At 37.8% G+C, this 22,655-nt stretch overlaps 1 protein-coding gene across 2 annotated transcripts in view; it reads left to right on the forward strand.

The window, feature by feature from the left end:
• AGPS (alkylglycerone phosphate synthase) overlaps nucleotides 1-22,655 on the forward strand; it is a 157,745-nt gene that overhangs the window by 22,143 nt on the left and 112,947 nt on the right. For both annotated transcript variants that reach the window (XM_031008691.3, XM_063695017.1), the window contains exon 2: nucleotides 5,542-5,631. In XM_031008691.3, coding sequence (XP_030864551.1) covers nucleotides 5,542-5,631 — 90 coding nt within the window. The remainder of the gene's footprint in view (nucleotides 1-5,541; nucleotides 5,632-22,655) is intronic.

The following is a 22,655-nucleotide window of genomic DNA, read 5'->3' on the forward strand; positions in this document are numbered from 1 at the left end:
GAGATTCAAAGGCTGAGCAGCATATTTGCCTCAGGTTCAGAGAGTTGTGGTAACATACATTTTTAATGTATGGTATTTGTGTGAGGCCTCTAATTTTCCTCCATCTCTGATTACTAATTTCATCTGCCTATCCCATGGGTGCCTATGAAGGTTCGTGTGTGTGTGTGTGTGTGTGTATAATGTATATAATATACATATATGATGAATGTATTATAAATAATATATCTGGATATATTATATATAATATTTTGTGTTTTGTGAAATATGCAGTGTTATTTAGTGTGTATATTTTTAGTTCCCTTAAATACTGTTTTACTATGGGTTTTATTGTTTCTCCTTTGTGTTTACCACTGTTTTAAACATTTCATCGTGTTTCTATATGCATATCTATTCAACTTACTGCTTTTGATTGCTGCATTAATATTTCATGGAATGCATTTTCCACATTACCTATCTGCTTCTCTAGTGATGCCTCCAGCTACTCTTACAAACAATGCTCCAGGGAATATATCAAATGTGTTCCCTTATGGAATTGTATATGAATTTCCTATGCAATATATACCCAGGAGTTGTATAGTTGGGTCATAGAATTGGCATTACCTATGAAAGCTTAGTACATGATTGCTCTGTGGAGTGTCTTACCAGTATGCATGTGGATTCATTTTCTTCATGTTCTTGTTAACAACTTTCTGTGTTCTCAAATCTCATATTTAAGCCACTTTGCATTATCACACTGCTAAGAATTATCACATTGATTAATAACTTATTATATCACAGGGTCACATTTTTATTCTGGCAACTAGAGCTGAAAAACTTACAATGGGGATATTGGGGGAAGATTGAAATTCTTGTTGAAGTTTAAAGTGTTGCATGATAATGTTCAAGAAGGCTCACTATCTAGAGGACACAGATTATACGTTGTTGACCCATCTAGAAACATGATCTTATCAGAGTCCTCAAGTTGATTACATTTAGATAGTCTGACTGCCCTCACCAGTTACCAAAGTTAATTAACAAGCCAATAAACTAATTCATGATGAAAGGTAAAACTATAGATCCTTTTGGCCATTTCAGTTGTCCTTTTTTTTTTCTCTCTAGGAAATCACAATATTATCAGATGAAGGTAGCTTTGTGAGTTTTATATCAGGGCAAGAGGAAATATTGATCTGAAGAGTGAAGCGTCTTTTATTAGAATTTTGATTATTGGAATTTTATCAGAAAATCTTTTTAAAAAAGTTATTAGATAGCTGAACTTTTACAGTTGTTAACCCAGAATGAAAGTAGCCAAAATCATTTTTTCCTTTTCCTTATTTTCTAGTGAAAAATATTATGACTATTATGATTAGAAATAGCAATGTAGAAACCATGCATATATATCAGGATGTTTGCAGTTTATTACTAGTAGAGGAATAGTAGTGTGACAACCAGTCTGTAAACAGAGACTTCAAAGTGAAAATTTCCCATTTTAAGAATAAAGAAACTCTTTATGGTTTTTATAATAGTAAGGCTAAATCTAAATATTTCACCTAAAGATTGTATAATAACAGCCCTGAAAAATGCAAAATACTGAATATGTACATCATGTACATATCATGGGAGAATACTGCCACCTTGTGCATATAGGATGCTATTTTATGCCTCCATTTTCTTTTGTTACACCAGCTAATACTTGCTTTTTCAGTTTGGTACTGTGGTTAGATGTGTAAATGTGTAAAACATTTATTTTTTTATGCAGTAAAATCTAGCCAACTATTCTTTCGGCAGGAGGAGGGGTTTATTTATTTATTTATTTATTTATTTTATTTTTGAGACGGAGTCTTGTTCTGTCACCCAGCCTGGAGTGCAGTGGTGTGATCTCGGCTCACTGCCACCTCCGCCTCCCAGGTTCAAGCGATTCTCCTGCCTCAGCCTCCTGAGCACCTGGGACTACAGGCATGCGCCACCACACCCAGCTAATTTTTTTTTTTTTTAATTTGTAGTAGAGATGGGGTTTCACTATATTAGCCAGGATGGTCTTGATCTCCTGACCGTGTGATCTGCCCACCTTGGCCTCCCAAAGTGCTAGGATTACAGGCGTGAGCCACTGTGCCTGGCCCGGTCTTGTTTTTTGAAAGATGTTAAATTTGGTATAGTTAGCTCTAAGAATTGGAATGTCTGAGAGATCATACTGGTTAATTGACCTCTGGGGTTAGTTGAGAATTGGATTCTTTTATTTGAATCTTATGGAAAGTTGATGATTCTTGAATCATTCTTCATTTTAGTGCTTGCAGTACTTTGGGGTTATTCTGAATGGCAGAATTCATTACACTATCGGAGGTATAGGGAATTTGGCTTCTGACACAAACATATCCCTTGATTTTTAAATGTTTTCCTTCAGCTGAAGTGCAGAAGAATTACTACAACACAGGGTGAGCATCCTTAATTTGAAAATCTAAAATCCACAATGTTCCAACATTGGAAACTTTTTGAACACTGTCATGAGATAGTGATTCCTTTGCTTCCTGATAGTTCAGTGTATACAAACTCTGTTTCATGCACAAAACCATTAAAAATATTGTATAAAATTACCTTCAGGCTATGTGATAAGATGTATATGAAACATAAATAAATTTTATGTTTAGACTTGGGTCCCATCCCCAAGAAATCTCATTGTGTATATGTAAATATTCCAGAATCTGAAAAATATCTGAAATCTGAAACAGTTCTGGTCCCAAGCATTTTGGATAAAGGATACTCAACCTATAATAACATGTAATAGTTTCTTGAAACACTATTGATGTAAATTAAAAAATGAGTTCTTTCAAATATTCTGGTTATCTGACAGCCTGACTTAGATGGGTTTCAGATATTATTGCCTCTCTGAAGAGGAAGAATTATGAGACTGGAAGTGAGCCTTTGGATACTCACAACTAACTTAGCTGCATGACCAGGGATGCTTCTCTGGGCAGTTTCTTTATCTGAAGAATGAGCAATTGAACTGGATGGGTTCTGAGGATCTTTTTAGTTTTCAAATTCTGTGACTATATAAAGTTTTACTCTAATTTTAAAATGTTATGCTGTAATACCGTTCAAAATACTTATTATACTCTTATGTATAGGAAGTTATTAAAAAATTTAATCATATAGTTATATTTAACTATCAGTATATACTAGTAATTTGGTGGGGATGGGGTTGGAATATGTGTACATAAAAGTTTAAAACTAGAAGCCTGGGAAATTTACCTGTTTTTTATTTAACACCTGGGGTACTTGAAGATATCAGAAGATTGGTTTGGGGGTAATCTAGATTTTAATTGTATATGATTTATGCATAATCCTGTTTTGGGTATAAATGCATTCCAAATGCCTACATTCAACTTCTGAGAAGACTCCAAAAGTTGATATAAATATGGTAAAGTCCATTTCATAAGCCCAATTTTATGACTGGGATGAAAAGAGAGAAAAAGGTACCTACAGTTGAAAATTTGGAAGTTCTTTAGAATATTACCCAACTTGAAAATTTAAGGCCAAAGACTCTTCAGGATGTAAATCCCTTCATTTTCTAGTGTATAACAGCAGATCTTTCCTGCTATCTTGATTCATTTCCTCATGAAGTGCTAAGAATGAACCCATGTGACCAAGTTTAGCTTTTTACTTTGGGGCCATCTGGGGATAATTTTTTAAATTCTAGGGATAATTTTAAGGAAAATGATTTTCGTTGTTAAGCTACATAAACATGCCAAATTCAACCTCTGTACTGAAATGATTTCCCTGTGCCTTGCCTTGAGATTTTTGCATTTATTTTGTGTAATACCAAATTATTATTTTGTAGAGAACAGAATTATAATAAATGTTGAAATTCACAAATAAAATGCAATCACATAAAATCTATGCACATTATAAGCCATTAAAGATGTTAATGTATTAAAATATACATTTATCCTTCTGATTATTGAAATATAAGAAAATACTAAGTAAATTATACTTCATAAAAGTGAAGATAATTTAATCATGAAGAAAAGTGAAGTGGAAAATATCCTAATCTGTTTTTAGAATGTGAAAATCTTATGGTTCAATCCCAAGTTTTGGCACCAAAAAAAAAAAAAGTAAAATCTTAAGAAAATGTGTGTGTCCCTGGTAACATTAGTCGTGATGTTTTTCCATAGAGATTTTTCCAAAAGCTCCGTTCCAAAATGTCTCTCTGCAATGAGGTAGGAATGTTATGGGATTAGAAAAAATATTTGGTGTTAGTTTATAACTAATCTACAAATCCAGTCTCTGGATTGATACTCTTCAGATATTTTGAAGTTTTTGTAGAGGGACTGTAGCTTTTATTAATAGCAAATCATAGTTGTAAACAGAGCATTCCTAGTTTCTTTGTCTTAATTTTATGTATAGATGGAGATTTCAGCTCATAATTAATTACCTGTATCTGGCTTAGTTGTATTATGTTCATGTTCATTTGTTTGAAAAGCCTTTGAACTAGAACAAAAATTATGATTGTAATAAAAAAACTTGCTTGTCAGTTGTTATTTTCTTCTTTCTTGAGAATTACAGAGAATAAGAAGAACACTTTCTAATGAGTGCATCTTTATTTTGAAATTTTAATGCAGCAAATAACTTTCAAGATAGAAAAGGGTTTTTGTTAAGTTATTTGCACCATAAACTGCATAGTTGAATTTGTAGTAAGAAGACTCACCACCAATTTATTTCAGTAGCCAAGATCAAACTAGGGTACTATGCCAAAACATGTAATAAAAAGTGATGCAATACTTCAGCATGATTGCTTTTTATGTTTTGTACAGGTCCAGACCTATCTATTCTTACATGATGTGCAAAATTGAATGATTCAACCATTGATTTTGATAAATAAGCATTTTTACAACTATGAAATATTGGTGTTTTGCAAATTAAAAATAGCATGTTATGAAATATTGGTATTTTGGAAATTAAAAATAGCATGTTATTTTGGAATATTGAAAGTGAGTATGGCCATTAACTGTTACAATATGTAGGTCAAGGTAGAGATTGGTAGCTATATGGAATTTGAAGAATTTAGAATATAAACCCAGCACTGAGATTTTTAATCTACTTTATTGTGTCTACTAGTAGTCAGTCTACTTGGTAAATTGGTCTTTTTTTAAAAATCGTAGCAGAAGGTTAATAATTATGATTTTTTTCTCATGTGTAAAACTTTGTTTCCTTAGTTTTAATTGCAAAACTTTTTAGGTCATTCTACAGTGTAAACCCAATAACATGTACAAAATTAGACATTTATATTTTAAGCATATCTTCTTCCTTTTTGCAACTTTTTATTTCTTTGAATGCATTAAATTTATTGGTTGTAGTCCTCTGTGAAGCAGGTGCTGCTCATCAGAGTGATTCTATATTCAGAAATATTAGTATATGGACATTTTAATGTGTGCTAAATTTATTTAACCTTATACAATATTTGTGGGCATAAGGTATTTTAGATGATTGTGAGTTAATAATCAATGATATACTGTACAGTTTTAAGATGTTTAGCATTGGTCTCACTTATATATTTTTTCTTCTCACTAGGCAAGAAGTTATGAAATGGAATGGATGGGGATATAATGATTCTAAATTCATCTTCAATAAGAAGGGCCAAATTGAATTGACTGGGAAAAGGTAACCCTGGTTTATTTCTTCTTTTGTTCCTCCTTTAATTCTTTCTTTCTATGAAAAATTTTAAACACACATGAAAATATAATGATTCCTCCTTGAGTTTAAACATTATCAACATTTTGCCATAACTGCTTTTTTTCTCCTGGTAATATTTCAAATTCTGATGTTGTCATGTCACCTCTAAATATATGTATTTGTGTGTGTGTATATATATATTATATGTCCTAAAAAATAAGGACCTAATATAACCAATTATATAATATTATATATCCAAAATAGCAAAAAATTTTTATCTAGTTATCCAGTTCATATTCACATTCTCCAGTTGTCTCACAAACATCTTTTATAGGTAGTTTATTTGTGTCAGGATCCAAATAATGTCTGTAAGCCACCCACCACCCAATTCCCATGCCATTCAGTTTTTTGAAAGTAGCTTCATATTTAAATCTGGTAATTTACAAGTAGAGTGGGTTATTATGAAAGGTGAATGAGTTTAGGTCTGTGTAAATATAAAGAGTATTTTAAAAAATTAGCTTGTGAGATAAATTAGGAAAGAAGTGATAGGGAAAGATCAGTCATTTTTGTGATAGCTTTTCTATGTCTTAAATGTGGTTATTTGTTGATAAGAATTACAAAGCATATTTGTTCAATCACACCTCAGTAAAACTGGAAAAATATTAAAAAGAATTCTAAAGGATATTTGTGTTATTCCTGTTCTAGATATGGTCAGAATTGTAAAATGAGTTCTTTGTTGGTTTTAAGCAATACTGCCTTTGCCAAAGCTCTGTTTTTGGTTTGTCTGTTGAATTTTGATACATTTGAAAGGGCAGTGAGTACAAATATGTAATACTTGAATGCTGGAACCAAAAATAAAAAGAAATTGAGACTAAGTAAAAAATTGGATCAGATATGAGTCTATTCCAGTATTGTACCCTGATTTAATATCTATTGGACATTACTATACTTAAGTTAATGTTTTTAAAACATGTGCTATATCAGTATATTAAAATGTCAGCAAAGTAAGTTTCATTCCTTTGGAGAAGTTATTTATTTCCTTTTCATTGCAATGTATTAATAATTTTTCTATTTTTCTGACATTAATATTTTGTACCTAAAATAAAACCTCAGGAATAGTAATTTGAAAGTAATTTTAATGAAGGTCTGAAGATGTACATTTGACTTTTTTTTTAATTAGGAAAATAAATATTATCTGTGTTCTCATTCCCATCCTTAAGTGTGACTGGGTAGCAAGCAATGGAGGCTTAGTTGAGAAATTGTGTAATTCAGGTAGAAGGGATTTCTGGTTAATATCAGATTTATCAGTGTTCTAAATGTGGAATCTTTTATGTTTTATTTAAATAGAATAATGTCTAATACAGTAGAAACATCGATGTAGAGATTGGCTTTTCAAAATCTTCTGAAGGAGTAAAAATTAATCTTCTGAACTTAGAAAACCAAATTTCTCTCTTCTCGGACACTGTCCTCATTTCTCCTTCTCTTTTTCTCTGTGTTTGGACCTTGAAGGTATACAGTATTTCTGTTTTATGGAACAGGGTAGATAGTCACTTGTATTTCAGCAAAGTCTTCTGTACAGTACTGTAGGCCATGTAATGGTTTATATGAGAAGGTGTGTATGTATGTGTGTGTGTGTGAAATGAATGACTAGTCATAAAACATCACAGGTAATTATACCTTAGTGGGTCCCATGGTTTCAGGATCTCGTTCTTATTTTGGGTGTTCTGGCACTTGATTTGTCAGTTTCCTGGATGAGATGAGGCTGTAGGGGTCTGACACACATGCAACACTTCTAAGAAACTGATTTAAAAAATTAGAACCTCAGTGTATTCATTTATGGTTAGATTATTCCTTTTTCAGGGTATGGAATACTTGTTAGTGCCCTTTCTGATGTTAGGGTATCTAGAGAACAACATTTGCAACTTAGATATTCTTTGGAGAGCATACATTCAGAACAAAGGAGATTTGATGGTCTTGATAGAGATTTTTATATAGGCTGTAATAGAACCAGAGAATTTATCTGTTGGTTTTAATGGGTTACTACCACTCCTACCAGAATGCATTCCTTGAAGGCCTCATTTCTTTGCATTGTTGACTCCTAAGTCAGAGTCCAGTGGGGGAGAGGGAGAATAAGGGTTCATCTGACTGGAAGAGCCTGCAAGGGAGACCAGGAAAGTGAATATCTGGCAAATTTGCATTAGTGGAGGGTAGCTTTTGCCTTCCTTCAAGACTTACACAAAGGATAATTCCCCAAACGTATAAATGGGATTTAGGTGCTCTGAGATTAAATATATACTAAACAAACAATAACTAAAATGAAATAACAAAACAAAATTCAATTCCCATTTTGGTGGGAAGCACCAGTACCTTGTCGCAGGATAATAAACTGGGTTGAATTGAATCATAACTTTCTCTATATCTAGTCTGTTTTCCTAAGAATAATTGGTGAATGAGTAGGTTTCTCTGATTTTTATCAGAAAACATTTACAAACACTCTTAAGATAATAATATCTACTATTTATTATCTACTGAGTTATCTTACAATAACCCTATCAGATGGATAGAGTTACCTTCTTAAAAATAATGAGGATGAGGAAAGTTAAGTAGCTTACCTGAAGTCACCTGCTCAGTGGTAAATTGGGATTAAAAACCAGGTGTTTTTTTAAACTTCATGCTTCTGCAGTTTCTATTATACTGTGCTTCTGAGTTACTTCTGCAGATAACTAAACTCATCCACTGTACTGATCTTGTTCTGTCTTCAAACCCTGGGAGCACTACACTCTGTATACCAGCACGGTAGAATTAGTCATATTATAAAAGGTTATCTTGTGTCAAAAATTCCTATTGTTACTGTGAAAGGCAAAGGGGAGAAGCATAAGAAGATTGTGATATTCCTGAAAGAGGAAATGGAATTCATGACTACAAAGGCTGAGTACAAGAAAACACTGTTTGGCTGAACAGTATTAATTCACTCTTATTTATTAATAATATTAGATGGTAAGGACAATTTTTGAAATTTTTTGTAGAGACTTTCTATTCTGGCAGTGAGGTAGACAGAAATAATTCAGGCCCCTCGCCTTCTATAACCATACAGAAAAGTTGGATAAAATATTAGAAGAAAGAAATATAACAGAGCTGGAAAGAAAGAAAGGGAAATCCCAGGTGCCAGAAACTAATGTGATTATCAGTGAAAATTGATGAGGTGTGGGGTTCTCCTATTTCTGATCCAAAGAACATTGAAAAGGTAGATTTTTATACGGAAATGTAGTTGATTGTCTATATTTTGCGGGAGGGCGACTTTGACATTTCAAACCCAGGCATTACATTGTAAGCAATTATTAGAAGCTATTATAGAATAACAGCTTTTCCCCTATGTTAGGAGAAGAGTCTGAAATTTTTTTTCTGAGCAGTCTATCTTCTGAACAGATTTATAATTTATCAGTTCATAAATCTCTAGATTTATCACTTACCACTCTTATTCCTTCTAAGTATGAGTGAATTTAGTCCTCCTGAGTTTAAGCAGCATAAGGCAATACTCTGGAGCCAATTCTAGAGATTTTTTTTTTTCCTTCAGCTTTTAAGTTCTGGGGTACATGTGCAGGATGTGCAGGTTTGTTACATAGCTAAACGTGTGACATGGTGGTTTGCTGCACAGATCAACCCATCCCCTTGGTTATTAAGCCCACTATCCATTAGCTGTTTTTCCTGATGCTCTCCCTCCTTCTACTGCTCCCCTTGATGGGCCCCAGTGTATGTTGTTCCCCTCCCTGTGTTCATGTGTTCTCATTGTTCAGCTCCCACTTATAAGTGAGAACATGCGGTGTTTGGTTTTCTGTTCCTGTGTTAGTTTGCTGAGGATAATGGCTTCCAGCTCTATCCATGTCCCTGCAAAGGACATGATTGTGTTCCTTTCTATGGCTGCATAGTATTCCATGGTGTATATGTACCATATATTCTTTATCCAGTCAATCACTGATGGACACTTGGGTTGATTCCATGTGTTTGCTATTGTGAATTGTGCTGCAATGAACATATGCATGCATATATCTTTATAATAGAATTATTATTTTTTTGCCCGTACAACTATTTAATGTCTGTATGCCTCTGAATAGTAATTAGGAGAAAACATATGGAAGTGAAAATTATTTCAAATTTTAAAATCTTGAAACAGAAAGCAATATTTATAATGTATCTATTCCTTTGTGTATTTACCCAGTAAGGGGATTGCTGGGTCAAATGGTATTTCTGCCTCTAGATCTTTGAGGAATCACCACACTGTCTTCCACAATGGTTGAACTAATTTACAGTCCACCAGTGTAAAAGCATTCCTTTATCTCTGCAACCTCGCCGGCATCTGTTGTTTCTGGACTTTTTAATAATCGCCATTCTGACGTGAGGTGGTATCTCATTGTGGTTTTGATGTGCGTTTCTCTAATGATGAGTGATGCTGAGCTTTCTTTCTTTTTTTTATTTTTTTATTTTATTTTATTTTTTTTTATTATACTTTAAGTTTTAGGGTACATGTGCACATTGTGCAGGTTAGTTACATATGTATACATGTGCCATGCCATGCTGGTGCGCTGCACCCACTAACTCGTCATCTAGCATTAGGTATATCTCCCAATGCTATCCCTCCCCCCTCCCCCCACCCCACCACAGTCCCCAGAGTGTGATATTCCCCTTCCTGTGTCCATGTGATCTCATTGTTCAATTCCCACCTATGAGTGAGAATATGCGGTGTTTGGTTTTTTGTTCTTGCGATAGTTTACTGAGAATGATGATTTCCAATTTCATCCATGTCCCTACAAAGGATATGAACTCATCATTTTTTATGGCTGCATAGTATTCCATGGTGTATATGTGCCACATTTTCTTAATCCAGTCTATCATTGTTGGACATTTGGGTTGGTTCCAAGTCTTTGCTATTGTGAATAATGCCACAATAAACATATGTGTGCATGTGTCTTTATAGCAGCATGATTTATAATCCTTTGGGTATATACCCAGTAATGGGATGGCTGGGTCCAGTGGTATTTCTAGTTCTAGATCCCTGAGGAATCACCACACTGACTTCCACAATGGTTGAACTAGTTTACAGTCCCACCAACAGTGTAAAAGTGTTCCTATTTCTCCACATCCTCTCCAGCACCTGTTGTTTCCTGACTTTTTAATGATTGCCATTCTAACTGGTGTGAGATGGTATCTCATAGTGGTTTTGATTTGCATTTCTCTGATGGCCAGTGATGATGAGCATTTTTTCATGTGTTTTTTGGCTGCATAAATGTCTTCTTTTGAGAAGTGTCTGTTCATATCCTTTGCCCACTTTTTGATGGGGTTGTTTGTTTTTTTCTTGTAAATTTGTTTGAGTTCATTGTAGATTCTGGATATTAGCCCTTTGTCAGATGAGTAGGTTGCAAAAATTTTCTCCCATTTTGTAGGTTGCCTGTTCACTCTGATGGCAGTTTCTTTTGCTGTGCAGAAGCTCTTTAGTTTAATTAGATCCCATTTGTCAATTTTGTCTTTTGTTGCCATTGCTTTTGGTGTTTTGGACATGAAGTCCTTGCCCATGCCTATGTCCTGAATGGTAATGCCTAGGTTTTCTTCTAGGGTTTTTATGGTTTTAGGTCTAACGTTTAAATCTTTAATCCATCTTGAATTGATTTTTGTATAAGGTGTAAGGAAGGGATCCAGTTTCAGCTTTCTACGTATGTCTAGCCAGTTTTCCCAGCACTGTTTATTAAATAGGGAATCCTTTCCCCATTGCTTGTTTTTCTCAGGTTTGTCAAAGATCAGATAGTTGTAGGTATGCGGCGTTATTTCTGAGGGCTCTGTTCTGTTCCATTGATCTATATCTCTGTTTTGGTACCAGTACCATGCTGTTTTGGTTACTGTAGCCTTGTAGTATAGTTTGAAGTCAGGTAGTGTGATGCCTCCAGCTTTGTTCTTTTGGCTTAGGATTGCCTTGGCGATGCGGGCTCTTTTTTGGTTCCATATGAACTTTAAAGTAGTTTTTTCCAATTCTGTGAAGAAAGTCATTGGTAGCTTGATGGGGATGGCATTGAATCTGTAAATTACCTTGGGCAGTATGGCCATTTTCACGATATTGATTCTTCCTACCCATGAGCATGGAATGTTCTTCCATTTGTTTGTATCCTCTTTTATTTCCTTGAGCAGTGGTTTGTAGTTCTCCTTGAAGAGGTCCTTCACATCCCTTGTAAGTTGGATTCCTAGGTATTTTATTCTCTTTGAAGCAATTGTGAATGGGAGTTCACTCATGATTTGGCTCTCTGTTAGTCTGTTGTTGGTGTATAAGAATGCTTGTGATTTTTGTACATTGATTTTGTATCCTGAGACTTTGCTGAAGTTGCTTATCAGCTTAAGGAGATTTTGGGCTGAGACAATGGGGTTTTCTAGATATACAATCATGTCATCTGCAAACAGGGACAATTTGACTTCCTCTTTTCCTAATTGAATACCCTTTATTTCCTTCTCCTGCCTAATTGCCCTGGCCAGAACTTCCAACATTATGTTGAATAGGAGTGGTGAGAGAGGGCATCCCTGTCTTGTGCCAGTTTTCAAAGGGAATGCTTCCAGTTTTTGCCCATTCAGTATGATATTGGCTGTGGGTTTGTCATAGATAGCTCTTATTATTTTGAAATACGTCCCATCGATACCTAATTTATTGAGAGTTTTTAGCATGAAGGGTTGTTGAATTTTGTCAAAGGCTTTTTCTGCATCTATTGAGATAATCATGTGGTTTTTGTCTTTGGCTCTGTTTATATGCTGGATTACATTTATTGATTTGCATATATTGAACCAGCCTTGCATCCCAGGGATGAAGCCCACTTGATCATGGTGGATAAGCTTTTTGATGTGCTGCTGGATTCGTTTTGCCAGTATTTTATTGAGGATTTTTGCATCAATGTTCATCAAGGATATTGGTCTAAAATTCTCTTTTTTGGTTGTGTCTCTGCCCGGCTTTGGTATCAGAATGATGCTGGCCTCATAAAATGAGTTAGGGAGGATTCCCTCTTTTTCTATTGATTGGAATAGTTTCAGAAGGAATGGTACCAGTTCCTCCTTGTACCTCTGGTAGAATTCAGCTGTGAATCCATCTGGTCCTGGACTCTTTTTGGTTGGTAAACTATTGATTATTGCCACAATTTCAGCTCCTGTTATTGGTCTGTTCAGAGATTCAACTTCTTCCTGGTTTAGTCTTGGGAGAGTGTATGTGTCGAGGAATTTATCCATTTCTTCTAGATTTTCTAGTTTATTTGTGTAGAGGTGTTTGTAGTATTCTCTGATGGTAGTTTGTATTTCTGTGGGATCGGTGGTGATATCCCCTTTATCATTTTTTATTGCGTCTATTTGATTCTTCTCTCTTTTTTTCTTTATTAGTCTTGCTAGCAGTCTATCAATTTTGTTGATCCTTTCAAAAAACCAGCTCCTGGATTCATTAATGTTTTGAAGGGTTTTTTGTGTCTCTATTTCCTTCAGTTCTGCTCTGATTTTAGTTATTTCTTGCCTTCTGCTAGCTTTTGAATGTGTTTTCTCTTGCTTTTCTAGTTCTTTTAATTGTGATGTTAGGGTATCAATTTTGGATCTTTCCTGCTTTCTCTTGTGGGCATTTAGTGCTATAAATTTCCCTCTACACACTGCTTTGAATGCGTCCCAGAGATTCTGGTATGTTGTGTCTTTGTTCTCATTGGTTTCAAAGAACATCTTTATTTCTGCCTTCATTTCGTTATGTACCCAGTAGTCATTCAGGAGCAGGTTGTTCAGTTTCCATATAGTTGAGCAGCTTTGAGTGAGATTCTTAATCCTGAGTTCTAGTTTGATTGCACTGTGGTCTGAGAGATAGTTTGTTATAATTTCTGTTCTTTTACATTTGCTGAGGAGAGCTTTACTTCCCAGTATGTGGTCAATTTTGGAATAGGTGTGGTGTGGTGCTGAAAAAAATGTATATTCTGTCGATTTGGGGTGGAGAGTTCTGTAGATGTCTATTAGGTCCGCTTGGTGCAGAGCTGAGTTCAATTCCTGGGTATCCTTGTTGACTTTCTGTCTCGTTGATCTGTCTAATGTTGACAGTGGGGTGTTAAAGTCTCCCATTGTTAATGTGTGGGAGTCTAAGTCTCTTTGTAGGTCACTCAGGACTTGCTTTATGAATCTGGGTGCTCCTGTATTGGGTGCATATATATTTAGGATAGTTAGCTCTTCTTGTTGAATTGATCCCTTTACCATTATGTAATGGCCTTCTTTGTCTCTTTTGATCTTTGTTGGTTTAAAGTCTGTTTTATCAGAGACTAGGATTGCAACCCCTGCCTTTTTTTGTTTTCCATTTGCTTGGTAGATCTTCCTCCATCCTTTTATTTTGAGCCTATGTGTGTCTCTGCACGTGAGATGGGTTTCCTGAATACAGCACACTGATGGGTCTTGACTCTTTATCCAATTTGCCAGTCTGTGTCTTTTAATTGGAGCATTTAGTCCATTTACATTTAAAGTTAATATTGTTATGTGTGAATTTGATCCTGTCATTATGATGTTAGCTGGTGATTTTGCTCGTTAGTTGATGCAATTTATTCCTAGTCTCGATGGTCTTTACATTTTGGCATGATTTTGCAGTGGCTGGTACCAGTTGTTCCTTTCCATGTTTAGCGCTTCCTTCAGGAGCTCTTTTAGGGCAGGCCTGGTGGTGACAAAATCTCTCAGCATTTGCTTGTGTGTAAAGTATTTTATTTCTCCTTCACTTATGAAGCTTAGTTTGGCTGGATATGAAATTCTGGGTTGAAAATTCTTTTCTTTAAGAATGTTGAATATTGGCCCCCACTCTCTTCTGGCTTGTAGGGTTTCTGCCGAGAGATCCGCTGTTAGTCTGATGGGCTTCCCTTTGAGGGTAACCCGACCTTTCTCTCTGGCTGCCCTTAACATTTTTTCCTTCATTTCAACTTTGGTGAATCTGACAATTATGTGTCTTGGAGTTGCTCTTCTCGAGGAGTATCTTTGTGGCGTTCTCTGTATTTCCTGAATCTGAACGTTGGCCTGCCTTGCTAGATTGGGGAAGTTCTCCTGGATAATATCCTGCAGAGTGTTTTCCAACTTGGTTCCATTCTCCCCATCACTTTCAGGTGCACCAATCAGACGTAGATTTGGTCTTTTCACATAGTCCCATATTTCTTGGAGGCTTTGCTCATTTCTTTTTATTCTTTTTTCTCTAAACTTCCCTTCTTGCTTCATTTCATTCATTTCATCTTCCATGGCTGATACCCTTTCTTCCAGTTGATCGCATCGGCTCCTGAGGCTTCTGCATTCTTCACGTAGTTCTCGAGCCTTGGTTTTCAGCTCCATCAGCTCCTTTAAGCACTTCTCCATATTGGTTATTCTAGTTATACATTCTTCTAAATTTTTTTCAAAGTTTTCAACTTCTTTGCCTTTGGTTTGAATGTCCTCCCGTAGCTCAGAGTAATTTGATCGTCTGAAGCCTTCTTCTGTCAGCTCGTCAAAGTCATTCTCCATCCAGCTTTGTTCCGTTGCTGGTGAGGAACTGCGTTCCTTTGGAGGAGGAGAGGTGCTCTGCGTTTTAGAGTTTCCAGTTTTTCTGTTCTGTTTTTTCCCCATCTTTGTGGTTTTATCTACTTTTGGTCTTTGATGATGGTGATGTACAGATGGGTTTTCGGTGTGGATGTCCTTTCTGTTTGTTAGTTTTCCTTCTAACAGACAGGACCCTGAGCTGCAGGTCTGTTGGAATACCCTGCTGTGTGAGGCATCAGTGTGCCCCTGCTGGGGGATGCCTCCCAGTTAGGCTGCTCGGGGGTCAGGGGTCAGGGACCCACTTGAGGAGGCAGTCTGCCGGTTCTCAGATCTCCAGCTGCGTGCTGGGAGAACCACTGCTCTCTTCAAAGCTGTCAGACAGGGACATTTAAGTCTGCAGAGGTTACTGCTGTCTTTTTGTTTGTCTGTGCCCTGCCCCCAGAGGTGGAGCCTACAGAGGCAGGCAGGCCTCCTTGAGCTGTGGTGGGCTCCACCCAGTTCGAGCTTCCCGGCTGCTTTGTTTACCTAAGCAAGCCTGGGCAATGGCGGGCGCCCCTCCCGCAGCCTCGCTGCCGCCTTGCAGTTTGATCTCAGACTGCTGTGCTAGCAATCAGCGAGATTCCGTGGGCATAGGACCCTCCGAGCCACGTGTGGGATATAATCTCGTGGTGCGCCGTTTTTTTAAGCCAGTCTGAAAAGCGCAATATTCGGTTGGGAGTGACCCGATTTTCCAGGTGCGTCTGTCACCCCTTTCTTTGACTCGGAAAGGGAACTCCCTGACCCCTTGCGCTTCCCAGGTGAGGCAATGCCTCGCCCTGCTTCGGCTCGCGCACGGTGCGCGCACCCACTGACCTGGGCCCACTCTGTGGCACTCCCTAGTGAGATGAACCCGGTACCTCAGATGGAAATGCAGCAATCACCCGTCTTCTGTGTCGCTCACGCTGGGAGCTGTAGACCGGAGCTGTTCCTATTCGGCCATCTTGGCTCCTCCCTCCGCTGAGCTTTTTTTCATGTTTGTTGGCTGCATGAATGTCTTCTTTTGAGAAGTGTCTGTTCATGTCCTTTGCCCACTTTTTAATGGGGTTGGTTTTTTCTTGTAAATTTGTTTAAGTTCCTTGTAGACTCTGGATATTAGACCTTTGTCAGATGCTCCAATTGCAAAAATTTTCTCCCATTCTGTAGTTTGTCTGTTCACTCTGATGATAGTTTCTTTTGCTGTACAGAAGCTCTTTAGTTTAATTAGATTTCATTTGTCAATTTTGGCTTTTGTTGCAATTGCTTTTGGCGTTTTTGGCGTGAAATCTTTGCCCATGCCTATGTTCTGAATGGTATTGCCTAGATTTTTTTCTGGGGTTTTTATAGTTTTGGGTTTTACATTTAAGTCTTTAATCCATCTTGAGTTAATTTTTGTGTAAGATGTAAGGAAAGGATATAGTTTCAATTTTCTGCATATGCCTACCCAGTTCTCCCAGCACCATTTATTAAATAGGGAATCCTGGCCGGGCGCAGTGGCTTACACCTGTAATCCCAGCACTTTGGGAGGCTGAGGCGGGTGGATCACCTGAGGTCAGGAGTTTGAGACCAGCCTGACCAACATGGAGAAACCCTGTCTCTACTAAAAATACAAAAATTAGCAGGGCATGGTGGCGCATGCCTATAATCCCAGCTACTTGGGAGGCTGAGGCAGGAGACTCGCTTGAACCCGGGAGGTGGAGGTTGCGGTGAGCCAAGATCACGCCATTGCACTCCAGCGTGGGCAACAAGAGTGAAACTCTGCCTAGAAAAAAAAAAAAAAAAAAAGGAAATCCTTTCCCCATTGCTTGTTTTTGTCAGGTTTGTTGAAGATCAGATGGTTGTAGGTGTGCAGTCTTATTTCTGGGATCTCTATTCTGTTCCATTGGTCTATGTGTCTGTTTTTGTGCCAGTACCATGATGTTTTGGTTACTGTCGGCTTGTAGTATAGTTGGAACTTGGGTAGTGTGATGCCTCCAGCTTTGTTCTTTTTGTGTAGGATTGTCTTGGCTATACAGGCTCTTTTTTGATTCCATATGAATTTTAAAATAGTTTTTTCTAGTTCTGTGAAGAATGTCAATGGTAGTTTAATGGGAATAGCATTGAATCTATAAATTACTTTGGGTAGTATGGCCATTTTCACAATATTGATTCTTCCTATCCATGAGCATAGAATGTTTTTCCATTTGTTTGTGTCTTCTCTGAGTTCCGTGAGCAGTGATTTGTAGTTGTCCTTGAAGAGGTCCTTCATTTCCCTTGTTAGATGTATTCATAGGTGTTTTATTCTCTTTGTAGCAATTGTGAATGGGAGTTCATTCATGATTTGGCTCTCTTCTTGCCAGTTGTTGGTGTATAGGAATACTAGTGATTTTTGCACATTGATTTTGTATCCTGAGACTTTGCTGAAGTTGCTTATCAGCTTCAGAAGCTTTTGGGCTGAGGTGATGGGGTTTTCTAGATACAGGATCATGTCATCTGCAAACAGAAACAGTTTGACTTCCTCTCTTCCTATTTGAATTTTCTTTATTTCTTTCTCTTGCCTGGTTGCCCTGGCCAGAACTTCCAATACTATGTTGAAAGTAGTGGTGAGAGAAAGTATCCTTGTCTTGTGCCAGTTTTCGAGGAGAATGCTTCCAGCTTTTGCTCATTCTGGTATAATATTGACTGTGAGTTTGTTATATATGGCTCTTATTATTTTGAAGTATGGTCCTTCAATCCTTACTTTATTGAATTTTTAACATGAAGAGATGCTGAATTTTATCTAAGGCCTTTTCTGTGTCCATTGAGATAATCATGTGGTTTTTGTCTTTAGTTCTGTTTATGTGATAAATTACATTTATTGATTTGCATATGTTGAACCAACCTTGATTGTGGTGGATAAGCTTTTTGATGTATTGCTGGGTACAGTTTGCCAGTATTTTATTTAGGATTTTTGCATTGATGTTCATCAGGGATATTGGCTTGAAGTTTTCTTTTTTTGTTGTTGTGTCTCTGCCAGGTTTTGGTATCAAAATGATGCTGATCTCATAAAAGGAGTTAGGTAGCAGTCCCTCCTTTTCAATTTAGTTTCAGTAGAAATGGTACCAGCTCTTCTTTGTACCTCTAGTAGAATTCAGCTGTAAATCTGTCTGGTCCTGGGCTCTTTTTGGTTGGCAGGCTATTACTGTCTCATTTTCAGAACTCATTACTGGTCTATTCAGGGATTCAGGTTCTTCCTGGTTCAATCTCGGGAGGGTGTATATGTCCAGGAACTTATCCACTTTTTTCTAGATTTTCTAGTTCATGTGCATAGAGGTGTTGATAGTATTCTTTGATGATTGTTTGTATTTCTGTATTGTCAGTGGTGGTATCCCCCTTATCATTTTTGATGGTGTCTGATTCTTCTCTCTCTTCTCCTTTATTAGTCTAGCTAGCAGTCTGCCTACTTATTTTTTCAAAAAACTAGCTCCTGGATTCATTGGCTTTTTGAAGGGTTTTTCACGTCTCTATCTTCTTCAGTTCTGCTCTGATCTTGGTTATTTCTTGTGTTCTGCTACCTTTGGAGTTTGTTCTTGGTTCTCTAGTTCTTTTAGTTGTCATGTCAGGTTGTTAATTTGAGATCTTTCTAGCTTTTTGATGTGGGCATTTTAGTGCTATAAATTTTTCTCTTAAGACTGCTTTAGCTGCACCCCAGAGATTCTGGTACTTTGTTTCTTTGTTCTCATTAGTTTCAAATAACTTCTTGATTTCTGCCTTAATTTCACCCAGGAGTCATTCAGGTTGTTCAGTTTCCATGTAGTTGTGTGGTTTTGGGTGATTTTTTTAGTCTTGATTCTAACTTGATTGTGTTGTGGTCTGAGAGACTGTTATGATTTCAGTAATTTTGCATTTGCTGGGGGGTGTTTTAATTCCGATTACGTGATCAATTTTAGAGTAAGTGTTGTGGCGATGAGAAAAATATATATTTTGTTGTTTTTGGGTGGAGGGTTCTGTAGATATCTGTCAAGTCTGCTTGATCCAAAGCTGAGTTCAGGTTTTGAATATCTTTTAATTTTCTGTCTCAGTGATCTGTCTAATATTGTCAGTGGGATGTTAAAGCCTCTCACTATTATTGTGTGTGAGTGTAAGTCTCTTTGTAGGTCTCTAATAACTTGCTTTATGGATCTGGGTGCTCCTCTATTGGGAACATATATATTTAGGATATTTAGCTCTTCTTGTTGAATTGAACCCTTTACCATTATGTAATGCTCTTCTTTGTCTTTTTTGGTCTTTGTTGGTTTAAAGTCTGTTTTTGTCAGAAACTAGGATTGCGACACCTGCTTTTTTCTGTTTTGCATTTGCTTGGTAAACTTTCCTCCATCCCTTTCTTTTGAGTCCATGTGTGTCTTTACATTTTACATGGGTCTCTTGACAGCATACTAATGGGTCTTGACTCTTCACCCACCTTGCAATTCTGTGTCTTTTAATTTGGGCATTTAGCCCATTTACATTTAAGGTTTTTATTATGTGTGAATTTGATCCTGTCATCATGATGCTAGCTGGTTATTTTGCATACTTGTTTATGTGGTTGCTTCATAGTGTCACTGGTCTGGGTACTTCAGTGTGTTTTTATAGTGGCTGGTAACCATTTTTCTTTTTCATATTTAGTGCTTTCTTCAGGAGCTCTTGCAAGGCAGGCCCGGTGGTGATGAATTCCCTCAGCATTTGCTTGTCTGGAAAGGATCTTCTTCTTCGCTTATGAAGCTTAGTTTGGCTGGATATGAAATTCTAGGTTGAAAATTCTTTTCTTTAAGAATGTTGAATATTGGCCCCCAATCTTTTCTGGCCTGTAGGGTTTTTGCTGAGAGGTCTGCTGTTAGTCTGATGGGTTTCCCATTGTAGGTGACCTGGCCTTTCTCTCCGGCTACCCATAACATTTTTTCTCTCTTTTCAACCTTTGAGAATCTGATGATTATGTGTCTTGGGGTTGATCTCATGGAGTATCTTACTGGGGTTCTCTGGACTTCCTGCATTTGAATGTTGGCCTGTCTTGCTAGGTTGGGGAAGTTCTCCTGGATTATATTCTGAAGTATGTTTTCCAACTTGGTTCCATTCTCTCCATCTCTTTCGGGTACCCCAATCAGTCATAGGTTCAGTCTTTTTTACATAGTCCCACATTTCTCAGAGGTTTTGTTCATTTCTTTTCATTCTTTTTTTCTCTATTCTTGTCTGCCTTGAAGACTATAGTCTTCAAGCTTTGAGATTCTTTCCTCCACTTGGTCTGTTCTGCTATTGATACTTGTGATTGCATTGTGAATTTGTTGTGTTGTGTTTTTCAGCTCCATCAGATTAGTTATGCTCCTCTCTAAACTGGCTCTTCTGGTTTTCAGCTCCTGTATTGTTTTATCATGATTCTTAGCTTTTTTGCATTGGGTTAGAGCATGTTCCTTTAGCTCAGCGAAGTTCGTTATTACCCACCATCTGAAGGCTACTTCTGTGATTTCAACCATCTCAGCCTTAGCCCAGTTCTCTGCGCTCGCTGGAGAGGTATTGTGGTCATTTGGAGGAGAAGAGGCACTCTGGCTTTTTGAGTTTTCAGTATTTTTGCATTGATTCTTTCTCATCTTTGTGGGATTTTCTAGCTTCAATTTTTTGAGGTTGCTGACCTTTGAGTGGGATTTTTGTGTGGTCTTTTTTTTTTGATGCTGTTGTTGTTGCTTTCTGTTTGTTTGTTTGTTTTTCTTTTAACAGGCCACTTTTTCGTAGGGCTGCTGTGGTTTGTTTGGGGATTGCTCGTGACCCTATTTGCCTCATTTTTCCCAGACCTGGAGGTATCACCAGTGGAGGCTGTGAAACAGCAAAGATGGCAGCCTGCTTTTTCCTCTGGGAGCTCCGTCCCAGGGTGGGTAGTGACCAGTTGCTGGCCTGGATGCTCCCATAGGGTGTCTGGAGACCCCTGTTGGGAGCTCTGACACAGTCAGGAGGAACAGGATGGCTGGGTTTTGGTGGAGCAGCTGTGCCATGTTGGGGATAACCCTTTCATGTCCAGACTGCCTGGACTCTTCAGAGCCAGCAGGCTGGAAAGGCTGAGTCAACTGAACTGCAGAGACGTTGGCTGTCTCTCCCTCAAGGGGCTCTGTCCCAGGGAGAGATCAGAGTTCTGTCTGTGTCACCCTGTCTGGAGTTGCTGAAATACCCACAGGGAGTCCCCACCCAATGAGGAGCAATGGATTGGGGTCCCACTTAAAAAAAGCAGTCTGGCCACAATCTGGCATAGCAGCTGTGTTGCATTGTGTGGGATTCCTTCTCATTCAGACCACCTGGACTGCCTGGAGTTGGCAGGCTAGAACAGCTGAGTCAACCTAACCACAGAAATGGTGGTTGCTCCTCCTTCAGGGAACTCATCCATCTCAGGCAGTCTCCAGATTGTTGCACTGGCTGGCTGGAATTCCAAGCCAGTGGGTCTTAACTTGTGAGGTACTGTGGAAGTGTGGCCTGCAGAACAATGTTGCTTGGATCCCTGGATTCAGTCCCCCTCCTAGGGGAGTGAGCAGATGGATCTTCCACCTTGCTGGGATTCCTAGGGTGGAGTCTGTAAAACTCCTGGGTTACTGTGTGAGCCTGAGTGACTGTTCTTTTGAGACTGCACAGCTCTGTGTATTGAACCCAAGGCCCTGGTGGTGTGGGGTCATGAGGGGATCTCCTGATCCACAGGTTACAAATATGGAGTGGGAGAAGTGTGGTTTCCCTGGTGGGGTTGCACAATCTCTCACTGCTTTGCTTGGCTGGGGGTGGGGGTTCTTTTGGCTCCATGCTTCTCCCAGTTGGATCATCACCCCACCCTGCTTTTCTTTGTTCTCCATGGGTCCAGCTGTCTGCCTAGTCAGTCCTGATGTGAGAACATGGATATTTTAGTTGAAGGTGCTGAATTCAGTTGCTATTTTCATTCTTCTCCATGACAGCTGTGGATCACAGCTGCTTCTAATCAGCCATCTCAGTCCCTATAGATTTCTATAAACTAAAATTTTTGAAAAATGTCATTATTTTTGACTTTATGGGTATTATACATTAGTTTGGTACTTAGAAATCACAAGTTAGTATATAAATGAAAAATTTGAGTTTGTTAGACTTTGTCTTTTTGATGGCATAATTTTTAATTGAAGCTTTATCTGATTATAAAAAGGCTGTTAAATTGCTTAGCCATTGTGGAACTCACCCTGAGGCTAGATGATTGTATATACTCATCGGGGGAACCCACCCCCAGTATTTCAACATAGGTTCTATTTTCCCTAAGTGTCGGCTGGTCTGAGAAATAAACAGAAAGAGTACAAAGAGAGGAATTTTACAGCTGGGCCACCGGGGGTGATACCACATTATCGGTAGGTCCATAATGCCCCCTGAGCTACAAAACCAGCAAGTTTTTATTAGGGATTTCAAAAGGGGAGGGGGTGTACAAACAGGGAGTAGGTCACAAAGATCACATGCTTCAAAGGGCAATAAAGATCACAAGGCAA

Source organism: Gorilla gorilla, chromosome 11 (assembly GCF_029281585.2).
Source record: "Gorilla gorilla gorilla isolate KB3781 chromosome 11, NHGRI_mGorGor1-v2.1_pri, whole genome shotgun sequence".
NCBI lineage: Eukaryota > Metazoa > Chordata > Mammalia > Primates > Hominidae > Gorilla > Gorilla gorilla.